The following is a 23,299-nucleotide window of genomic DNA, read 5'->3' as shown; positions in this document are numbered from 1 at the left end:
GCCCTTTCCATCATTATATCATCATTATCATAAATACTGATATAAGGCTGACTTTTATTACAATTAAAACGGGATTGAAGGCCAAGGCAGAAAGATCACTTGAGACCAGGAATTTGAGACCAGGAATTTGAGACCAGGAATTTGAGACCAGCTTGGACAACATAGTGAGATCCTGTCTCTACAAAAAACAAACAAACAAACAAAGATGGAAGGTTCTGACCCTTTACCTGAGTCAAGGAGGTGGGACCAAGTAGAATTGCTTAGAAGCAAACCATAATAGAAGCTTCTTTGATTTGCTCCTGGTGCTTTCTGTGCTGGAGATCTATGGGTAGAAGCAAAGAATTAAAAAAAAAAAATCCAAATAGTTTTTCCTACTAAAAAATTGGTGGGAATTCCAGCAGAAGTAGTCAATAGACAGATGCTATCCAGTGAATTGAGAGTCTCAGGTGAACTGGAGACCGGTACATATAGAATCAGAGCCTTAGAGTTGGAAAGATATCAGAGATGATACAGTGCAAGCCCCCAGCCATAGACAGAGTCCCTTCAATGTCACACCAGTCCTGCAACTTCTTTTACTTCCACCCTTCTAATTATAGAGAACTGGCTCTTTTACAAGGCTGCCATTTTCATCATTAGAGCCCAGCTGTTATCTGCACTCTTCTTCTTTATTTTAAGGTATTTCCCCGGAATTACTGCACATTAAAATTTTTGACATTTTAGGCTACAGAAATTTTGACTGAATCCTCTTGCTGTACAACAGCCCCCACAACACTTGCTCTCAGGTGTCTCACTTATCTTAAAAGTCCTCTCTTTGTCATACTTCTCTTCAGATGTTTCCAACATGCACCGCCTCTGAAGTTTTTTTGTTCCAGCCATCTCTGTAGGATGAAGAGTAAGTTCTCAGAGTGCCAAGATGGCAAAGCGATGCTTAACATATCATCTGACTAATGAAGAATAATTAGAACATTTATTTTCCATGATCTATTTTTCTATTATTATAGCTTAATATCATGTTAACTTTTTAAGCAACCATTTCACGCTCTTGGTGCCCATTAAAATTTGTAGTCAATTATAATCATTGAATATTTTTTCTCACGAAGTGTTGCCAAAGTAGATATTTCCCAACCTGCATGTGTGCTAGAGTGTGTGTTAATCTCAGACCTCTCTGTGATCACTGGAAAATCGCTGGCCATAAACCTCACTTTATTAAACTATAAAATGAGCCTAATAATGTTAGAACCACATGTGAGGTGCTGTAGAAAGTACCATATCTGGTAGATACGTGCTCCTCTTATAAAGAACGGGCTATTTATAACCACTGTCTTCTCAAAAGACCGTAGGTGACCAGGCTAATTACCTTTCCAAAAACTAATTTTTAATCCACAGCCTTCCCTTCTCCTTACTCTACTAGAATCCCTGCTTCCAACAATTAAACATCCATCGAGTTAATTTTCTTTCCTCTCACACAGGTTGATTGAGCTCTTGACTTTCTTTCTTTCTTTCTTTCTTTCTTTCTTTCTTTTTCATTTTGAACAGCTGGTCATGTCAAGAAACCCAACCCCTCTCCACCAACCGGAGCCCCGCCCCCTGCCCCCGGCTGGCCGGAGAGTTGAAGGCCAAAGACGGAGAGGAGGGCGCTCGCTGCTCTGCTCCCGGCCAAAGCACAGGCTCGGCCTGCCTTATCCAGTGGGACGGCAAAGGGTCACTCTAAAAATTGCTGCAGCCGGGTCTTGTCAGGTGGCTGCTGGTGGCTCCCCACCGGATTTTCCTTCTCCCTCTCTCTGTCTCCACAGATCCCTTCCCAAGAGGAGTCTCCTGCTAAAACTTCATCATCTCAAGTTGACCTGCCACTTCACCCAAGGAGGGTAAGGAGCTGGGACCAGAGTCGCCAATTCCTGCCTTCTAGATCCTGGGGTGTGTGTGGATGTGTGGGTGGGAGAGGGTGGGCTGAGTGTTTGTGGTTGTAGAGCTATTTTACTGAAGGGAGTCTACAGCTGGGTCAGGTGGTTCATGTCCCTAATCTGAAGTTGGGAGACAGAAAACATTTTTTTGAAATCTGAGAAATGTAACGTGTTAGGAGAACTTCACGGTAACAAAATGCATGACAGTGATGCCCTACAAATGTAAAACCACCTGTAATTTCTAACAAAAATTCTAAATCTCTAAAGCTTAAGATATATTTTTCTTTCACTACTTTATAGAGAAGGAGAAGGAGAGAAAATTCTTAGGCTTTGTTCAAAGTTTAGAATTCTACCTTTATTTTTATCAAGAATCATTTTAACATTTGTTACTGATCAGTTTGGATGAAATGTTACCAGTTTTAACTAAATCTGTAGCACAAAACTCAGACAACTCTGAATTCCCAGAAATATAACCTATTGATGAAATGGAAATATCCTTCCTAAAAAAAAAAAAAAAAATTTGTTATTTGGCTAAGAAATAGGTTTTTGTCTTAAATGTGCACATATCATTATGCTGACATATATTTTATATTAAAAATCATGTTGGAAGTGTAATGGTGAAGTGGAAACCACCCCCCTACACCCCACCCCGAGGTTGGACTTAAAATGGCAAGCGACAGAAGCCAGGAGGGTTTCTATTCCTGGAGGTAGGGCTGATGAGCCCCGACAGATGCAGCGATAGGAATGTGGCCAGGACAGGGAGCAGGCGCAGCTGATTCGCCCCTTTGGCAAAAAGACATTCTGGGATCCCAGTTCATACTGGCATGAGAGTGACAGTGACACTTTAGCACACATGGCTTTCCAGTTTACCCTGTTGTGGACTCCTAGGAAGCATGGGTGCAGGGCAGTGGGAAGGAAAATGTTCTCAAATATGAAGTAACAACTCTTTTCTATAACCAGTTCTGGGGGCCTTCATCTGGGATCAGCTGGGGCCAGGAAGAATTTAAGTGGAATACTTTCACATGGACTTGCCCACTTACAGACAAGGGTCCAATTATGTACCATTGCTTGGCAGCATTATTCTCAGTCCAGTCATTTTGGATCTATTTCGGGTTATGGATCTCATGAAAACGCTGAGCCCAGTGTGTGGAAAGTACACATAAACATATGCACACAGTATGTTTCAGACTATTCCGCAGGACTCATGGACTCACCTGATACCCAACCCTGATCAGGAATGCCAGATACAAGTCAGGTCATCCAGCTACATTTGAATTTCAGGTAAGCTACAAATCAACTTTTAGCATAAGTATGTCCTCAACACTGCCTGGGACATACTTATACTAAAATATGATTCATAGTTTATCTGAAATGCAAATGCAACTTGACATCTTGTATTTTTATTTGCTAAATCTAGCTGTTCAGACCCAGACATATAGATCCCATGTAAAGAAACCTTGTCTCAGTTGGTTCATCCCTATCTGATAATGAGTAGATTCTAAAGATATGGAAGGCCATATTACAGGGAGATTTAATGTAGGAACAGATTTTGACAATTCTGACAGCAAAAGTCAGCTGTGTATTCATAACTCTCTGCAAAATTATAGAAGCAAAAGCAATGCATCTCCTAGTTTGACAGTTGATTATACTGAAATCCTGATAGGTTGGACGTTCTGCTATAGGTCTATCAAGTGGTTAGAGCAGAATGAACACCAAAACCCAATTTTCAGTTCTATGATAATCAAAAAGGCATCAGTCTTAAAACTCAATTTCTAACCTCCTCTCCCTCCAACACGCAAAATACTAGGAAAGAAAAAGAGCCAGTTTACTAAAGTTTTCAACAAAACCCAAACAAAAACTTTTGTACTGTGTCCTTGTGTTCTATATAGAGCCTTAGAGAATAGAATTGTAGTTAACTTTGTGCATAGAGTCTGTATACTTTATAGATAAAAGTTAGGCACAGCCTCTAGCTAAGTTGAACCATATGAAATTGAAAGTATTTGCTTTTAAACAAAAAATGATAACTTCATATTCAATCTAATACTTCTAAAGGAAGTGCTTGATTATCTGATAAACAGATTCATGCAAGCCCTCCTTGTCCCTATTTATTTGGCTTACCTAACCTATTGGATTTTCACATTCTTACTACCCTTAATAGGATAAAGAAATCCACAGGATCAATGTGTCCCCAAACAAATTTATTTTACATTCAAAAAGGTAACTCTTTTATTCTAGTATTTGGAACCAGAACCAACCATTTCATGTTCTCCATATCAAAATTTTAAATTTATAAACACCAGCTATACCTTGCACTGTCTCTATCTTCCCATGTTAGAAAAAGCTAACTTTTAACCTGCTACAGTTTTTACCCTACCCTGGATTTAAAGAAGACAGTGTAGGGGCCCAGGGTTTCCATGGGTTTGAATTTTTGCCCCAGCACACATTGCACACTTACTTATGTGATATTGGACAAGTTTTTTTTACTCTTTCTGATTCTTAATTTCTTCATTTGTAAAATGAATATAATATAACCTACCTTCTAGGATATCTGTAATATTTAAATTTAAAAACTAAAATGATGTAAAGTGCTTAACCCAGGGCCCAGCACGTAGTACACCCTCGATTAATAAATGCTAGCTATATAGCTGTTTTTTAGGTGAAAATGGAGCTATCCATTTACATTAAATACATAAAACAGATTCCTGCTTGGTGATGTATATTTAAGAATTAGTATACTTAAATTTGGCAAATACAAAAGATGAGGAAAAATGTAATGATTTACGTAATTCTGCCCAGCTGCTTATCAGGTGTTGAATACATGGCACTAGAAATGGCCCAAGAGCCAGGATCTGCAGTGGGCATGGGGAGGGGAGTGTGCAATTGCGTCTCTGTTACCCTTCTGCCCAGTTTCTAATGGGCAGCTCTTCCAGGGTAGTCAAGAGGTTGCTCTACGTGATAGCAGATACAGCAGAGGGAGAGGAGGCTGTGGAGTCCATAGCCAGGGAAGGTGAATTCTCTGGGCTTCTTCCACAGAAAGAAAGGATAGCTCCAGTAGCATAGGGACCCTTCTACAACCCTCTGCATCCTGTGCAAAGTCTTTTCTTTGACCCAAAAAGGGAAGGGACTGGCAGTGCCTCCAAATAGCTGTTCATCCCATTACACAACCTCAGCTGCTGTGGCTAAACCTGCTCCTCCTTCCAGAATTCCTACTGGTAGGAACAGTGTGAAAACTGCAAGCCACCAACAGTCCTGGCGGAAGCTTGTAAAGTTCTTCCTTCCTTTGATCCCAAAAGGCAACATATTAGAGCCCCCCTTAGGCAGCCAGGGAGAACCAAGCCTGCTGTGGTTTAGGAAAAATGGAGAAACGGCCTTCACACTCTCCTAGCCACTGGCAGCTTAACAAAGATGCATGCCTTGCCATGCAGATCATAACCCGAGTCAAAGCCCTCCCTAGGGTATACTAATCATATCCTGGCTGATGGCCCTGGCTACTGAGCTTGGGCCCTGGCTACCAAGCTTGGGGATGCCCTGAGCAGCTGACAATAAGACCTTCACTCCGTTAAAAAGAAAAAAGAGAGAGAGAGCTTTAAAAAAAAAGAGAGAGTAAGTAAAACCCTCATCCAACTTTGCAAAGTTAAAATATTAATTGAATCAAAAAGAATGGAATGTTTTCAAAATGTATTGCTCAGCATGTAGGTTATACTCTATATATGAACACATACATGTAACTCATTTTCGTAACACCTCTTCCTCACAGCCACATTTTGACTGTCACTGTGACTATCATTGATGATGACCTAGGAGTGCACAGTGAACATTTGTATCACTGTAGAAAAAAACAGTGAGAGTTCCTGTACAAATTGCTCTGACTACATGTTAATATGTGACCTGGTTACTGGATAATATGTTTTTAAAAATACTCAGATTTTCCAGTCATCTTCTATTAGCCATACCATCAGCCTCGAAGCCCAGCACTATGACCAAATTAGTAAATTGAAGTGAATTAAATTGTTCCACTTTCCTTTCCTGTACATATATATTACTTTGCTGGCCTTTTATGACTTCTTTCCTTAAAGATTGCCCTTGCTCTTAACTTAAACATGATTGTGGAAAACTCCTGGTTGGTCAAGTGGCATGCTGTGTGTCTGGGTGGGTGGGTGTTTGTCTGCACCCAGTGTGATGTACCTTGTGTCTGTACCCAGAAAGGCTCCAATGTGAGAGGCCTGGAGAGTTTGTTGAAGCCTTTCCTGTATGCCCCATGACAACGTAGCCTCTGGGTTCTGATCCCCCATAAAGAGGGAGCTAGTCTTTTCTGTAACAGGGCCTGGAGCATAAGATGTGGCTTATTGATTCTTACTAGACTACAGTTCTCCTTAAGTTGAGAAAAGCAGTGGCTTTCGGTGATGCAGGAGCAGTGCCACAGGCAGAGCATTTATTAGGACATAGGAACAAAAGAACAACTCTGCAGCCCTGAAGTTAACATCAGAGCTTTGTTCAGCTTCAAAGCAATGATCCTGATCCCCAGGTTCCTCTGAAGGATCTGCAGCAGTGTCCTTATTGGAGGAACATGGCACAGACTGAGAAAACTTGGGTGGGTAGATGGACAGCCTTACCTATGAGTTGCAGACCCGGCAATAAGATATCATGGTAGCTCTAAAGAAAGACTGAATTTATGAGTATACATAGGAAAATTTGGCCACAAGAAAGTTGTTTGCAGGCTTTGGTTTCAACGGTTTCTTTTCTTTTCTTGAGACAGAGTCTCGCTTTGTTGCCCAGGCTGGAGGGCAGTGGTGCAATATCAGCTCACTGCAACCTCTGTTGTCTCCCGGGTTCAAGCGATTCTCCTGCCTCAGCCTCCCGAGTAGCTGGGATTACAGGTGCATGCCACCACATCCAGCTAATTTTTGTATTTTTGGTAGAGACAGGGTTTCGCCATGTTGGCCAGGCTGGTCTTGAACTCCTGGCCTCAAGTGATCCACCTGCCTCGGCCTCCCAAAGTGCCGGGATTACAGGATTGAGCCATGGCACTCAGCCTGACTTCAAGTTTCTTAAATGGTCTCCTGCCTGTTCCTCTCCTTCTCCCCATTTTGGAGAGAGCTAAATAAGCCAGTTACCTCTAAAGAGTGATTTCACAGGCTTTAGAAGCCTTCTTTTAATTAAAAAAAATATAAATACATAAGTGTTTGCACATGTGTATCTATCTATAAGTTTTCAGTAATGTCAGAGATTACCTGAACAACATTATCAATTGCCCTGATTTAATTGATATTTATAGAACATTACACCCAACAACTGCAGAATACAAATTCTTCTGAAATGCACATGGTATATTCAGCAAGTCAGTATATATATACATATATATAAATATATGTATTCTACAAAGGCTACTCTGATAGAAATTTGTATGTGAGTTATAGAAGGACACTTATTTACAAAACAGAAACCATGCATATCTGGGAAAAAGAGTAGATCTGCCCATTAACTGGTTAGCTCGGATTCATTTGTCAGACTAGCTAATGTATCACCCAGAGGGGTCTTACAGAAATAGGACAAGCGCAAGAGACTATAAAGAAAAAGAAGGGCATGGAAGTTCCCATGAGTGGAACAGGCCAGGGCTGAGTCAACAGTGGGAACACCAGGAGCAGCATGAAGGTCAGGCAATGGAGGAAAGAGAAGCCATCAATAGGAAGTAAGAGAAAGAAAATGGAGAGAGAGAGCTTTTACTGATTTCACTATTTCATCTAGCCTCAAGTTGCACTCTCTCTTCCTGGAGATTTCTTAGTCCTTCTAGACTGCATATGAATTTATCAGGTTCAAGCCTTCCTGGCATCCAACCTCCTGTATGTATTGACCGAATATTACCTGCCCAACTGTCTCCCTCGTGACCTCAGCCATCTCTGAATGCATGTGACAGGCTGAGTCACGCCTCCCTGCTTCAACTTGAAACATTTCCTCTACTTCTAATAACCTTCTCCCTCCTGTACATGCTGCTATTTAAGACCCTTCAGTTACCAAGACCCAACAAGATTCATGTTATCTGCAAAACCTCCCATTCTAACACCACCCCACCACAATAGTCCTTTTTATTTGAATCCTTAAATCCAGACACACAATCTGTTCCATGTACTCTGTTGTTTTGCTCACCTAACCTATAACCAAATGCCCCAAGTTTTCTGAACTTTCGGGGTTAGCCCTACCTATCAAAATAAAAATAATCTGTTTCTCAGGCTGTGTATTTGCATGTATTTCTTTTCTCTCCCTGGTGTTTTTAAAAAATCTCATAGAAATATTTACACATTCCAGAAATCTTCCCTTGGTTGCTGTTTGCCACTTCTTTTCTGAGTCACTATGTGACTGTCCCATATTGCCTCCTGCACCTCATGACTGTTTGTCCATGATGTGGTGGCTTTCTCTGATTCACTTCATTCTAGAGCTTAAACAGGCTCTTTTCTCTATTCCCAAAGACAACTAACAAAGGCTATTGCTTGTCATGAAAATGGTTCAAATTTTTTTGAATATTCACTTTTTGTCAGGTGCTCTGCAAAATGCTGTTACAGGCATTTCCTCATTAGGCTTCACTGACAAACCTAGAGGCAGGCACTATTATTATCTTCTCTTAAGAAATAAGTTGATGGAGACTGTAAGAGGCTAGGTAATTTACCAAAAGTCACACGGTAGATAAGTAGTAAAATTGGTATTTATGTTATATTTTCATTGTCATCCTATTTGAAATATTATAAAAAATTCTCCTGTGATTTCTTTTTTGACTCATGGATAATTGAAAAGGAAACTGTTTAATTTTCAAGTATTGAAAATTAAATGGTTTTCCTAGATAGCTTATTGTTATTAATTTCTAATTTAATTCTATTTGGATCAGAAAGTATGCTGAAATACTAAGATCCCTCTCTAAATATTATATGTATATCAAACAAATTGAAATAATCAAATAGCTACTGCCCTGAACTTCTCTGAGTCCCTCCCACCCTTCCACCCTCTCCTTGGTCTATTATCTAGTAACTGAAGAATTACACAGTGTACTTTAGGGGGACTGCTGGGACCCAGGTCCAGCACTGTGGCCTGAATCCATTCTGGTTAGTAGATATCCTGTTTTATCAGAAATTGATATTTTAAATATCACCCTTACATGCTACTTATGAAACAACATCTTAATGATGGATAACAGAATATTTAGAATTTCAGTCTGAGGCACTCAGATTACTCCCCAGGCTCAGGATTTCCTCTAAAACAATAAGCATTTACAAGCCCTGTATCTATATGAATAAAAAAAAAATGGCCACAGGAGTTCTTCCAGGAACACAGACAGGACTTTCCCCCCAAAATTTACTCTGCTGTGCTAACCTAGCTCCTTATTGATATTTTGCATTTGCCATGTCTTGTGTCTCTAATATAAATTACATCTTGTACTGCTCCATCATTCCCAGCACTGGGCTGCCCACACCAAGATGGATATCTGATAACTGCTTGCTGACAAATATTCAAAAGTTTCTCCCAGAAAATCCAACAAAGAGACACTCAACACATAAGCTAATGCATTTGAGCATTAAAATGATAGAGGGTTCATAATCTATTTTCACAAGGTAAGGATGCATTTTGCATTGTTTGCAAAAAAAAAAATGAGAAGAAGGATGTAGGTGCTACAGCCTTGTAAAAAATATAAATGTGAATATGATAATTGGAGCTTAAAGAGGAAAACAAAAGCACTGGAAAAGAATTAGACCATCTCTATTTTCTGCCTACCTGCTACTCTTCTTCTGCATGGATAGGAACAGGAGCAAATACAATAGAAGGGCTACAAAATTACTTTAACACATACACCACCCATCAAATTGAAAACCCTTCAAGGAGAGCCAAAGCTGAGTTTTACCCCTCAGGATGAAATTACAATGGGATTTAAAACACACACACACACACACACACTCACGCACAAAACAAAAACAAAAAATTGTAAACCACCTAAATACATAAATGCTTATCAACAGGATAATAGTTGAACAATGTATGATATACCCTTACTATGCATTACTATGCACCGATTATAAGGAATGAGGTGGATTTATACATGTACTGCTATAGAAAGGTGTACATGAATTACTACTAGTGAAAAGAGAAAATTGTTGAATAATTAGCATAAACCTGTTTGATATAAGTTTTCTATAGTGTTATGTTGGAGCTGGCTTGCACTGGCTCACAAGAGCTGATTGTTGAATTTTCAGAAATTTGGTAAACTGATTGTTAAGCAGTTGATAGCTTGAAATCAGTCATGATGAGAGTATTTGCACCAAAGAAATCATCAGATTAGGCTGGGCAAGGTGGCTCATGCCTGTAATCCTAGCACTTTGGGAGGCCAAGACAGGTGGATTGCTTGAGCCGAGGAGTTTGAGACCAGCCTGGGCAACATGGTGAAACCCATTCTTTTCAAAAAATACAAAAAAAGTAGACAGGCATAGTGTCATGCACCTGTAGCCCCAGCTATTCAGGAGGCTGAGGTGGGAGGACTGCTTGAGTCCTGGAAGTCAAGGCTGCAGTGAACCAAAATCACACCACTACACTCTAGCCTGGGTGATAGAATGAGACCCGATCTCAAAAAAAAAAAAAAAAAAGTTAAAAATACTTGTTTTCCCAGTCTGTTGCTTGCCTTTTAAGGAGTCAGTTTTGTTTCATGGCTTTTATATTTCTATATTCTGATATTTCAGTCTTTTCTTTTATAGCTTCTGGATTTTGTGTCAGCTGAGAAGGGCCTTCCGTAACCTAACTTATAAAAACAAAAACAAAAACAAGATCCCTAGCTTGTTCTGGTCTTATATAAGTTTCTGTATGTGTGTATGTTACTTAGATATTTAATTCATCTGGAAGTTATTTTAGTGAATATATAGAGTAGCAAATCAGTTGACCTAATGCTGTCATTGCAAGTTCTTTCTCATTGATTTTTAAGTGCCACATTTATCTTAATATATATACTTACACACACATACACTATATAAATATATAAATATGCACACACATATATACTGTATATATCTTCACACACATACACACATATACATATATGGGTTTCTACCCTTTATTTTGTTTTTCTGAATTTATAGGTTTCTACCTCTTATCTTATTCCACTGAATTTCTTTTTATTCCTGATCCAAAATTTTTAGTTCCTCTAATTTTTTGCATCTGGTAAGAATTCCTTTATTTTTAAACAAAATTCCTAGATGTTCTTTTATACTCACTCCCTCAGTTAAACTCTGAAATCATTTTATTAAGTTCCAAAAAGAAAAAATATCTTATAGAGGTAGCAACTAAAATTTCACTGAAATGACATCCATCTCTTCATATAGGAATGTAGAGTCCCTGTCTGTTAAATCCTCTGGCAAAATCCTATAGTACTTATATGTGTCTCACTAAATTAGAGTCAAGTATGTATATCTCTTAAAATATAACAGGTTTCATTGCTACTGCAAATAAAATAATCTTTCCATAATATTTTCTACATTTCACATGCATTCCTGAATTTTAGTATTTTACTGAGGAAAATCTTCAGAGTGTTTATAATTCACTTTTTCATGACAGTAAACTAAGCCCTTTAAATGATACTTAACTACTATTCTACTGTATAGCTTAATCAGAAAATGTTGGCTGGGTATAGTGGCTCACATCTGTAATCCCAACACTTTGGGAGGCTGAGGCGGGCAGATCACTTGAGGCCAGGAGTTCGAGACCAGTCTGGCCAACATGGTAAAAACCCATCTCTACTAAAAATACAAAAATTACCTGGGCATGGTGGTGCACACCTGTAGTCCCAGCTACTTGGGAGGCTGAGGCAGAAGAATAGCTTGAACCCGGGAGGCAGAGGTTGCAGTGAGCTGAGATCATGCCACTGCACTCCAGCCTGAGCAACAGATCGAGGCTCTGTCTCAAAAAAAAAAAAAGAAAAAAGAAAAAAGAAAAGAAAAAGAAAGAAAGAAAATGTGGTCACTTTTTCTGTATAATTACTTGGCAATACAGTTATGGAGAGATTTCATTTGATAACATAAATCTTCCTAGAATTGTCTTCAATGCTTCATGCTGAAGTAAACTGTCTGTAAAATGTACATCTAGTTTAATATGTCTTTAAATCTATTTTAAAAATTAATCTATTTTATGCCATGAAAACTATTATCTTTTGAAAAAGTTTCTCAATGTAGTATTTCAAAGTCTAAAGCACAATTAAAACAAAACCATGCTTTTTTTTTCTCTTTTTAGCAAGCTCTTGCCTGTGGCAGTGTATTTGCCAACATGGCACCCAAAAAGAAGATTGTCAAAAAGAACAAAGGAGATATCAATGAGATGACTATAATCGTAGAAGATAGCCCCCTAAACAAACTGAATGCTTTGAATGGGCTCCTAGAGGGAGGCAATGGCCTTAGCTGCATTTCTTCTGAACTAACAGATGCTTCTTATGGCCCCAACCTCTTGGAAGGTTTAAGTAAAATGCGGCAGGAGAACTTCCTATGTGACTTAGTCATTGGTACCAAAACCAAATCCTTTGATGTTCATAAGTCAGTCATGGCTTCATGCAGTGAGTATTTTTACAACATCCTAAAAAGAGACCCATCAACTCAGAGGGTGGATCTCAATGATATCTCACCACTAGGCCTGGCCACTGTCATTGCATATGCCTACACTGGAAAGCTCACTCTCTCCTTGTATACAATAGGAAGCATTATTTCTGCCGCTGTTTATCTTCAGATCCATACTCTTGTAAAGATGTGCAGTGATTTTCTGATACGGGAGATGAGTGTTGAGAATTGCATGTATGTTGTTAATATTGCTGAAACATACTCCCTAAAAAATGCAAAAGCAGCAGCCCAAAAATTTATTCGGGATAACTTCCTTGAATTTGCAGAATCGGATCAGTTTATGAAACTTACATTTGAACAAATTAATGAACTTCTTATAGATGATGACTTACAGTTGCCTTCTGAGATAGTAGCATTCCAGATTGCAATGAAATGGTTAGAATTTGACGAAAAGAGAGTAAAATACGCTGCAGATCTTTTGAGCAATATTCGCTTTGGTACCATCTCTGCACAAGACCTGGTCAATTATGTTCAATCCGTACCAAGAATGATGCAAGATGCTGATTGTCACAGACTTCTCGTAGATGCTATGAACTACCACTTGCTTCCATATCATCAAAACACATTGCAATCTAGGCGAACAAGAATCCGAGGTGGCTGCCGAGTCCTTGTCACTGTTGGGGGACGCCCAGGCCTTACTGAGAAGTCCCTTAGCAGAGATATCTTGTATAGAGACCCTGAAAATGGATGGAGCAAGCTTACGGAAATGCCAGCCAAAAGTTTTAATCAGTGTGTGGCTGTGATGGATGGATTTCTTTATGTAGCCGGTGGTGAAGACCAGAATGATGCAAGAAATCAAGCCAAGCATGCAGTCAGCAATTTCTGCAGGTACTTGATCTTTTATTAGGAACTGAAATGGCTCAATATTATAGGGAAATAGCCCTAACATAGAAGTAAATTAATCTTGCTTATTAACTTAGTCCATTGGCTTAGTAAATCAAAAATAATAATAATGCCACCTTACGTATGTTCAGCACTTTATATTATATAAAGTACATTCATTTATATTTTGCACTATAGATTTCTGAAACAAGCCTGTGAGGTGGGCGGGGAAGATATAATTATTCTGATTTTACATATGAGAAACCTGATACCCAGAGAAGTTATAACACCAGTAAGCGGCAATTCACATTTACTCATTTCTAGTTGGATACTCTTCACAATACACTGACTTTTGATAGAAATTAGGTACAAATTCAGTTTTTAACACTAAGTAGTAAGAAAGAATAGAATAATACAAAATGTATTTTAAGTGACTGCTACTGACAACTGTCAAATTCATAATTGGCAAATAGAATGAGATCATTAAAAATGTGGCAGCTAATTAATTTGAAATACTTATTTGAAAACCGAATAACAGAAAATGTGTCAGTATTTTTGATACATACAGAAAAGAGTAAAAGAGTAAAACACATCCTTCAGAAAAATGGAAGTCAAATGCCATATTATTTTATATATTTATGATTAAAAATTAAACTTCCATTCATATGAAATGTTCAGAAAATCATGCTTATATCATGGTAGTAGTATAAAGTCAGACATAACTAATGAGCAAGATCTGAAAATTTGTGTAGTATTTCATGAAAAATATTCTTTATGATTCCATTATGTGTGTATGCATTTAAAAGAACACAATTAACTGATTTTTAGTGTTTAATTTGTAACTATAATTGAGTTTAATTTGGGAGTTAAATGGGACAAAGATGAACATCAGACTGAAGGAGTGAGTTCTGTATTTACAATACTTCTGAACTATGTCAACAGGAAAGCATCAGTTCACTATGCTTATTTTCCTCCTGCTGTAAAGACACCTTTTAGTACTCGAGTCGCTTTGTGAGGTATTGATTTCAGTGCTTATACATGGATAGTTCCGAGCACTGAAAAAATATATATATTTATCCCTAAACTAAAAAGTCTTCTCTACTGAAAAGTGCTGGAAGATAGAAGAGTATCCAAAGTTAAGCCTTTGTTGATGCTTTTAGACAGTTCCATTGGTCTCAGTCTAACAGACAAGAGAAGACTTTGCTGAGTGGCTTGGCTTTACTGTCGCAATGGCCAAGAGAGGTGTAGGAATAAGGGGTTTGTGAGAAATGGAGAAATCCAGTCAGTCAATTCGTATCTTAAACAGTGAGAGGGAGCTAGGAATGGTTGGCATCTGAAGATATGCAGAATTGACTTTAATATGGCGATGCCCTCCTCTTATCGCCACTCCTCTGATCGTCACAAATGCCCAGCCTCCCCCATGTGCACATCTCATAAATCCCACTGGATGATAGATATTTGAATATGGAGGAAAGGGGGACTGAAAGCTCAGTCTCTGTGGGCTCTTCTCCAAGTGGCCCCATAAAGGGAGTGCTTATAAACGGAGGAGAGGCGGGGGCGAGGGGTAGTCAATGCCTGCTTTGTCTTTTCCAAGTGTCACACATTTTTACTGGCTGAGAGAGAAACTCCAGCCTCCAGGTGAGGAGCTGGGCCAGGTCCCTCGCCTCCTTGCAGGGGAAGTGTCAGGCTTCCCACTCATGATTTGCAAAGTAACATGGGGTCCCCAGCTGCCGCCGACAAAGCTGTTACACCTTCTCTATCATTTCCAGATACGATCCCCGCTTCAACACCTGGATACACCTGGCCAGCATGAACCAGAAGCGCACGCACTTCAGCCTGAGCGTGTTCAACGGGCTCCTGTACGCCGCGGGCGGCCGCAACGCAGAAGGAAGCCTGGCCTCGCTGGAGTGCTACGTGCCCTCCACCAATCAGTGGCAGCCGAAGACGCCCCTGGAGGTGGCGCGCTGCTGCCACGCTAGCGCGGTCGCCGACGGCCGCGTGCTGGTGACAGGAGGCTACATCGCCAACGCCTACTCGCGCTCTGTGTGCGCCTACAACCCGGCCAGCGACTCGTGGCAGGAGCTGCCGAACCTCAGCACACCCCGGGGCTGGCACTGCGCGGTTACGCTGAGCGACAGAGTGTACGTGATGGGCGGCAGTCAGCTGGGGCCGCGCGGGGAGCGCGTGGACGTGCTCACCGTGGAGTGCTACAGCCCCGCGACCGGCCAGTGGAGCTACGCGGCGCCGCTGCAGGTGGGAGTGAGCACGGCGGGCGTCTCGGCGCTGCATGGCCGCGCCTACCTGGTGGGGGGCTGGAACGAGGGCGAGAAGAAGTACAAGAAGTGCATCCAGTGCTTCAGCCCCGAGCTCAACGAGTGGGCGGAGGACGACGAGCTACCCGAGGCCACTGTCGGCGTGTCCTGCTGCACCCTCTCGATGCCCAACAACGTGACTCGGGAATCCCGGGCCAGTTCGGTATCTTCTGTGCCAGTCAGTATCTGAGCCCAGGTAGATGCAGGGACGCAGGAAGAACACGTTATTTATTCATAGAGCCACGTGGTTAACCTCTGAGTTCGCGAAAAGGAAAATATTTAACATTTACTACACTGATTGTATTGTAAAATATGTCGAGGCACATGTCCTGATGGCTTTAAATTCCTGGTATGGCATAATCTACCTCTTTTTTTTTTTTTTTAATAGCAAAATACAGGGCAATGGCCAACAAAAGAAACAATTTATTTCAGCGGCCACTGGGTGGCAGACGGAATTCGTTATAGGCACTCTCCCAAGGCGGCATGTTTCCTAAATGTATAGCGGTTACACCCACATTTGAGATTTTTTCCTCTACACGTTAGTACACTTGAGGTTTATGTAAGTGATTTCATGTTCAAAAGTTTATTTTCCTCTCTCTCTTTTTTCTTTAGGAAGTTGAAGATATTCATATAGATTTTATTTGTTTAAAAATGGAAATTGTCGATCTCCATAAAGACTTAAGATTTAATTCTGTATTTCAACGCAATTTCCCCCCCATATGTGATTGAGTAAAGGATTTTGAAAGATATCCCATGACAACGTAATAAAGCTTAAAACAAGATCTGACTGAAAAGGAATAGGGATTCCACCCAGGGACCCTAAAGTTGATAACTTTTGTGTTAGCGGACATTCCTCTTCCTCCATGCCTCAGGCCCCAGTTTATTTTCTACCATAAAATCATGCTCTCAATGAAGTAATTGATATGAATCATTTAATTTATAGCATAAATTTAAGTCATTTGGTTGTTTCAACTAGAAGGATTTGCATTTTATCCCTTGTCCTCTATTAAAGAAGAATTTCACGTACCCTGGGAGCCTTACCCTCACCCTAAAAACTACACCAACGTGGTTAAAGGCAACCTTGGCCCTAATGTATGCCCTGCGAAGATCACCAAATAAAACTAAGTCCCTAAGGACCATTAGCCTTAAGCTTAGAGAGCTTGAAGTTTACACAACCAATAACAATAATTTTATTTGCCCCAATCTTTTATATGATAAGAATGATAGAAACATTTGGAATTTGTAGGTTTGGTAGTAACTGGATGAATGGGTTCTCCTGTTGATAAATGCCATTGTTTCCCATTTAATATGGATCCTCCTGATTTCTTAAGTAAAAATCAAACACTCATCTCACGTATATAAAAATATATACTCATTCTGTCCTATTTTTATTAATCTCATCTGCTCCAAATGAGCTTTGGATTTATAATCAAAGTGTACCCACTTGATAGCATTTTTCTTATATGTTTGCCAAGTTTTGGGGAAAGGGAATGGCTGTAGTAAATGATGCATATTTTCCTTTTTTATAATTTATCACTTTATTCTTTGACAGTTTATTTGTTTTGGAGAGGAAGTGGCCTATCAATTATGGGTTATGTGCAATTGGATTTTGAAAAATAAAACAAGCTATTTAGGAATTGAACATGAGATATATGGAAATATAATTTGGTTTTTGTTAATCTCATCCTCTCCACCTTGTGTAGATAGGTTATTGCTAGTTATGATATTTATTTCTAAAATATGTTATTTGAACTGTGAAAAGTGGTTCATATAGTACACTTTGTGGAACAATTTTATATCATTACCCCGATGAAAAGTTCAATCTCTGGGTATTTAATGATAACACTCAGGTAAGGGCTACAAACGCTGTAAATTAAGAACAAGATATTATTAATGTAAAAGCACTGGGCTGTTTCCTTATCCCACACAAAGAATCTTTTACCTTGGTATATGTGGATATGGTATATTACCTTGGTGTATGTATATATGTGTATACGCACACACTCATACAACTGAGAAGCCTATAGTATATGGTTAATTTTTGGAGAAAAGGGTGTTTTATTGTGGGTTACAGATCATAAGTGAGTGAATAGATGTAATTCCTTGATGCACACCAATAGATGTGTTCCCATTGACATCTTAGAAGTATTGTATGAAGAGGAGGACCTAGGGCTTGAAATGAAATGAGAATCAATCAATTGCAACATTACATGATGGAATAATGAGAAGAGATACTGAAACTAGAGGATTTTTCATCTATCAAAGCTTGATAAATTAGGTTGTGCAAAAACTTGGCAGTGGCTTTCTAGAGATGAAACTGGAGACATGTTAGAGCTGGATAAATCATTTAAAATTACCATTTAATTTATTTTCTACATTGTTTATCTGAAGACTCAGAAAATCCACATATTTGAGCTTACCAGACTCTTGGGTGCATTGCTGTTCTATCTTCTGCTTCAACAGTTAGGAAAATAAAGACCAATATGAATTTGGAATGTCAGAATTTCTGACATAACACATTGGCGAGGAGTATGGAATGTAAGGGTCAGTGAAAGTTTCATATCCTGGAACATCTTGCATTGCCAACTGAAAGACATAAAAGTATGCAGAATCAAAATAATATGTGTCCACTTTCATGTGTAAGCGAAACATATTCTTTACACCAACTATTGAAGCAGTTGCTCCTAGAAACCTAGTTTCTCCAGATTTCCCAAGTGGAAAATATTTAGTATGTTTTAAGCTTACATTCAATTACTCCAGAGTCTTAGGACCCAACCATATACTTCCTTTTATTTTTTATTAAAGAAAATGACTTGTTATTTTTGTAACGGCTGAGTCCTGTGATCAAATAAAAGCATCAGTTCAATATATCAGGGAAATTGCATGTTACCCAGCAACTGAAATAATAAAATTCAAGCTCTCTTTTTCTAAATGGGCCAGAGACCTGATGAGAAAGTCTCCAGGAAGCCAAACTTTAACATACTTTGTCCATTTTTAGTTAGGTTCTTGGTGCCAAGTTGTCATCCCTGATGCATTAGTTACTTTCAGTGCATTGAATGAATTTTATTTTTACTTCCTATGTTGTAAGAATGGTTTTGAATAGAAGGTCAGTGATGGTACAGATTCGTATAATTTTAAAACATGATTAGATGGTAGTGAAGTGTTATGAGTGAGGAGGTATAATTGATGTCATGAGGAAGTGAGTACTGAATGGTTCTATGATTTAAGGTAGAGCAGCAGTTGTAGTAAGTGTATTTTACAAATACACATGTAAATAGAGGTTTACCTGGAAATATGTACGTTCTAAAAGGTCAATTTTTTTATTTTATTTTTTTGCTGGTTATCCTGGCCAAGTGTCTTCAGAACTCATCCAAGTTACGAGACGAAATAAACTAAAATCACCTCATTAATTTTTTTCCCTTAGTTACAACCAAATGAATTTATGTAATCTCTGAATGAACTACATCCCTATTCCAGCCACTGATGAATATGTTCTCCAGCATAAGGCAGCATTAAAAGGAAATACTTTTCAGTATTTCTTTTCATGCCAAAAAACCTACAGAATAATTTTCCAAACAGTCCTTTATTCGTAATTATAAGAATTAAACAATCTAAAATATTAAAGATTTACCCTCCAGCACATTCACTGGGTAAAGACCATTTAATTTGCCCTCTCAGGGAATTTGAAATAAATTATTTGTCCTGGATATTCTTTAAAAACTTTTTATTTATTCAGCAAATTTTGGCAAAAAAATTTCTTTCTTTGCTTAAAACATTCGGGTACTATATAAGGAACAACAAACTAAAATGTATGCAGTGTTATTTTGTAATCTCATCACTATCAATAAAGCTGCATTCAATAAGACCTTAGTCAATGACTAAATATGGACAGTTTTGAAATATCCTTTCTCTGATGCTTGGGGTGTTTGTTTTTTTCTCTACTTAGTTTTCGTGATGATTCACCTAGACAAAACAACAGCAAATGACAAGTAATTGAAAAAATGTTTCAACAGCTTGAAGACTAGTGAAAGAAAAAGGTATAAAACATCAGTAGAGACTTGCTTTGTAACTCAAAGAAAAGCCCAACTCTGGTCTAGCTCAGCCCCGACTATTTAGAAGTCGTAGGTTAAGTGTGGTTTCTCTTCCTGTTTCCACCCTGACCACAGCCAGCTTGTCACAGGTTCATCATCATTTGCAACAAAACGTTTTAGGAAATAAAATCGCATTGTTGTGTAGACAATCCCTTATAGCCTTTCTCTTCTACCTTACCCCTCCAAATGAGCAAGTAAAATGTAACCAACATAAGATGCTCAACCTTTGATCTAATGTAGTACTTAAATAATAACATTCAGTTGAGGCCATCAAATCTAGGAAATTCTAAATGGCAGCAATGCTTTTCTTAAACTTCTCCAAGTCCTGTAATCATATAAATAGACTAGATAGCCTCAAACACAAAACAACTGGTGCCACGGTCCAAATTTTGAGCAGACCAGCCAGATGCCTCAGAGTTTCTTTGCATTTTCTTTAAACTCCCACATACTCCAAGCTTCCCTACAGATTTGTACGGCCTCCCACAACAATCTTGGGGATGTCTCCACTCTCAATTACAGTGGGAAACTAGGCAGGATCTTTTTTCGCTAAGCCAGGTATAGACATGATGTATGCCCTCTCCAGGCTTCAGCACTGTGCTGAATTCTGTCTACATCTCTTTGGCCAGAACAGCCATCTGGCCTACTTAGATGAAAGGGAGCTAAGAAAAAGGTCTTCATGTCCAGGAGGAAAAGTAAAGTTTTCATATAGCATTGTCTCTGCACAATGAATGGCTAGTCATCTTCATACCTGGTTACCAAAGGAGCAGAGAGCTTCCCAGTCAAACTGCCTCCCCTCAGCCACACTGCTCTGGCCCTGATCACACCATAACAATGCTCTTCTCTCCCTTTCCTGGGTCACAAGACATGTACTCAGCTCCCCTATTATACCTTGCCTTTTTTCTTCTGAAGAACAAGCCCAGACAACTCTTGCAGCCTTTTCTCAATTCAGTGCCCTTACAGGTCAAGAGCATGTATTAAATGTATTCTGCCAGCCTTGAGTGTTTGCACAAATCTGGTTCCCAACAGCCATCAAATAAACCCATTTAATGTTAAGAATTGCCCACCTCACCCCTCCCTCCCTGGGTCTCCTTGTTCTTCTCTTTCTGGAATCGTCTTAATTCTTCTTGATCTAACCTCTTCTAAAAGAATGTTGAGTGAAAATGATACATCTGTGACTTAATTCCTGCCACTCTAGCCATACTAGCAGGTTCCCAATACATGACGATTTGGGGAGAAGAGAACACATGTAGAGTCTAAAAGAGGACATACACGCATCTGTTCTTAATCCCCATTAGCAGAAGAGGATTCCTGAAAGGAAGAGGGGGAAGGAAGCTAAATGGTGGTAATCTGTCTCTCAAGTTTTATTCTGCAATATTAATGAAACGTTTCCATTTTTTGCAGAGTTCCAAACTGAAAAATGCTTTATTTCATTACAATTCTGCATATAAGTAGCAAAGAAAATTCTGTATGCCAAAAGAATCCTTTGTTGTTTAACAAATGTTCATTAGACATAATTATTTCCCAGCCTCATGCCCCTGATCATATTCTGTCTTTCTCTGCCCTGCTCTGTGCTCCGTCCCCTAGGGACTACATCATCCAGACTCAGGCTCTTTGGCTGAACATTTTACTCATCCAACGGGAGGTATCAGAAGGAGGTCAGAGGGCAGAAGCAAGTGGTTGGGATATTTTTTTCTGCCCTCTTCAGGCTTCAGCACTGTGCTTCTGGCCTAGGCTGTAACTTTCAACAACTCCAGCCCAGTGGCCTTTCCTCCCTTGTTCAAATCTCACCATGCTTACGTGCCATCATAGCTTACCATCTCTGGATATTTTCCTGTTGATTTATGTTCTGCCATCTCTTTTAGAATATCATCCTTAAAGGTGAAAATTTTGTCTCGTTCACAGATGTACCTCCGGTGTCTAGAGTCATGCCTGGTGTATAGCAGGAGATCAATTTTTTGTGTGTGAAGTAAATAAGTGAATGAGTGAATGAAACAATAAAACCATCATGACCTACTGCTTGCTGATCTCTATTCCAATATTACTCATTTATTTAATCAGCAAATACTTATTAAGCATCTACTGCATGCAAAACACTTTCCCTTACCCCAGTAATCACTAGAGGGAAGCACATTAAAGTACACAACCATGATAACTAGGACTTTTCCAAACTAGCTGCAAGCCAAAAATTAAATTGTTAAGACACATTACAGGTGGAAGGAGTTATGCAACCAACACTTTCCATTTCTCGAAAAAAAAAAAAAAAACTCAAAAGATTGATATCTCTATAGCTATGCCCCCATTAAAATTTTTTAAATTGCATGCATCTTCTCTATAATTGCCAATTCTTCAAAAACAGGTTAGGACTAGCTTCATCATTTAGCTAGTAAGCATTTATTCAGTGCTTACTAAGTACACACACACACACATCATTTAAGTGTGAGTGTGTGCATATATACATATATTCTGCGTGTGTGTGTGTGTAAAATATATGGTCTTATGCTTGCATTCTGAAATTAAGAGCCATTATGATTACATCACCTTGTCTGAGAGCTAAATAAGTTAATAGGTAAAGTTCATTTCTTTAAATACTTCTCATGGGCAGCCATGTTTTCAGAGACACGGGGAAACCTGAGAAGGTAGAGCCTACACACAGATACCCAGGGGCCTTTTTCTGACTCAAAAATGAGAGATAAACAGGGACTCCTGGAAGCAGGACCCTTGCAGCCCAATCCCTGGTGCCCTTCGGAACCCCAGACCAGTCTCCATTGAAGGTGTTTCATTTCCCTCATGGGTAAAAATACTGAGGACAAGTCACTCAATGCAGAGTCCTTGGAGATGGACAGTGAATCTCTGGGCCTGAGTCTTCCAGAGACACTTGGAGCACAGTAGTCCATTCTCATGCTGCTAATAAAGACATAACTGGGACTGAGTAGTTTATAAAGGAAAGAGGTTTAATTGACTCACACAGTTCAGCATGGCTGGGGAGGCCTCAGGAAACTTACAACCATGGCTGAAGGGGAAGCAAGTACATCCCTCTTCACATGGCGGCAGCAACAAGAAGTGCTGAGCGAAAGGGGGAAAAGCCCCTTATAAAACCATCAGATCTCGTGAGAACTCACTCACTATCACCAGAACTGCCCCCATCATTCAACTACCTCCCACCGGATCCTTCCCCCGGGGATTATGGGAACTACAATTCAAGATGAGATTTGGGTGGGGACATAACCAAGCCATATCAAGGAGAGTGAGATATTGCATAAAGAAATAAGGGGTGGCAAATTCAGCTGAAAGAAGGACCAGCTCCTGCTTTGGAGGCACTCCACAGAGCCACATTTCTGAAGATGGTGAGGTGTAATGGAGACTGATCCTGGGACAGCTTTGGGAGCCTGCTGGAGATGGCAGGGCCACAAATGGACAAACGGAAAGAGTTACTATTGGAGGGGAGCCTCCCCATGCGGGACTGCTTGTTTTGAACAGGGACAAACTAGCTCCACCGAAAATCCATGAAATGTTAAGGCATTGCCAATTTCCATCATTCCCCC

At 39.6% G+C, this 23,299-nt stretch overlaps 1 protein-coding gene across 2 annotated transcripts; it reads left to right on the top strand.

The window, feature by feature from the left end:
- Positions 1-1,604: 1,604 nt before the first annotated feature.
- Positions 1,605-22,633, top strand: KLHL31 (kelch like family member 31). 2 transcript variants are annotated; one of them, XM_008954380.5, is made up of 3 exons: positions 1,605-1,914; positions 12,156-13,360; positions 15,124-22,633. In XM_008954380.5, exons 2-3 carry the CDS (start codon positions 12,189-12,191, stop codon positions 15,854-15,856), a joined length of 1,905 nt encoding a protein of 634 aa, XP_008952628.2. In that variant the 5' UTR covers positions 1,605-1,914; positions 12,156-12,188; the 3' UTR covers positions 15,857-22,633. The 2 variants fall into 2 exon arrangements, with proteins under 2 accessions (XP_008952628.2, XP_003828987.4); XM_003828939.6 differs by having other exon boundaries at positions 1,618-1,865.
- Positions 22,634-23,299: the final 666 nt, after the last annotated feature.

The sequence above is a fragment of the Pan paniscus genome, chromosome 5 (genome assembly GCF_029289425.2).
Source record: "Pan paniscus chromosome 5, NHGRI_mPanPan1-v2.0_pri, whole genome shotgun sequence".
Lineage (NCBI taxonomy): Eukaryota > Metazoa > Chordata > Mammalia > Primates > Hominidae > Pan > Pan paniscus.
This window is presented reverse-complemented; position numbering and strand designations above follow the sequence as displayed.

Bases quoted from the DNA above. Each gene is read 5' to 3' on its own strand.
- KLHL31 (XM_008954380.5), top strand. From the start codon at position 12,189: ATGGCACCCAAAAAGAAGATTGTCAAAAAGAACAAAGGAGATATCAAT. The intron at 13,361-15,123 runs GTACTTGATCTT...TATCATTTCCAG, and splicing joins GCAGTCAGCAATTTCTGCAG to ATACGATCCCCGCTTCAACA.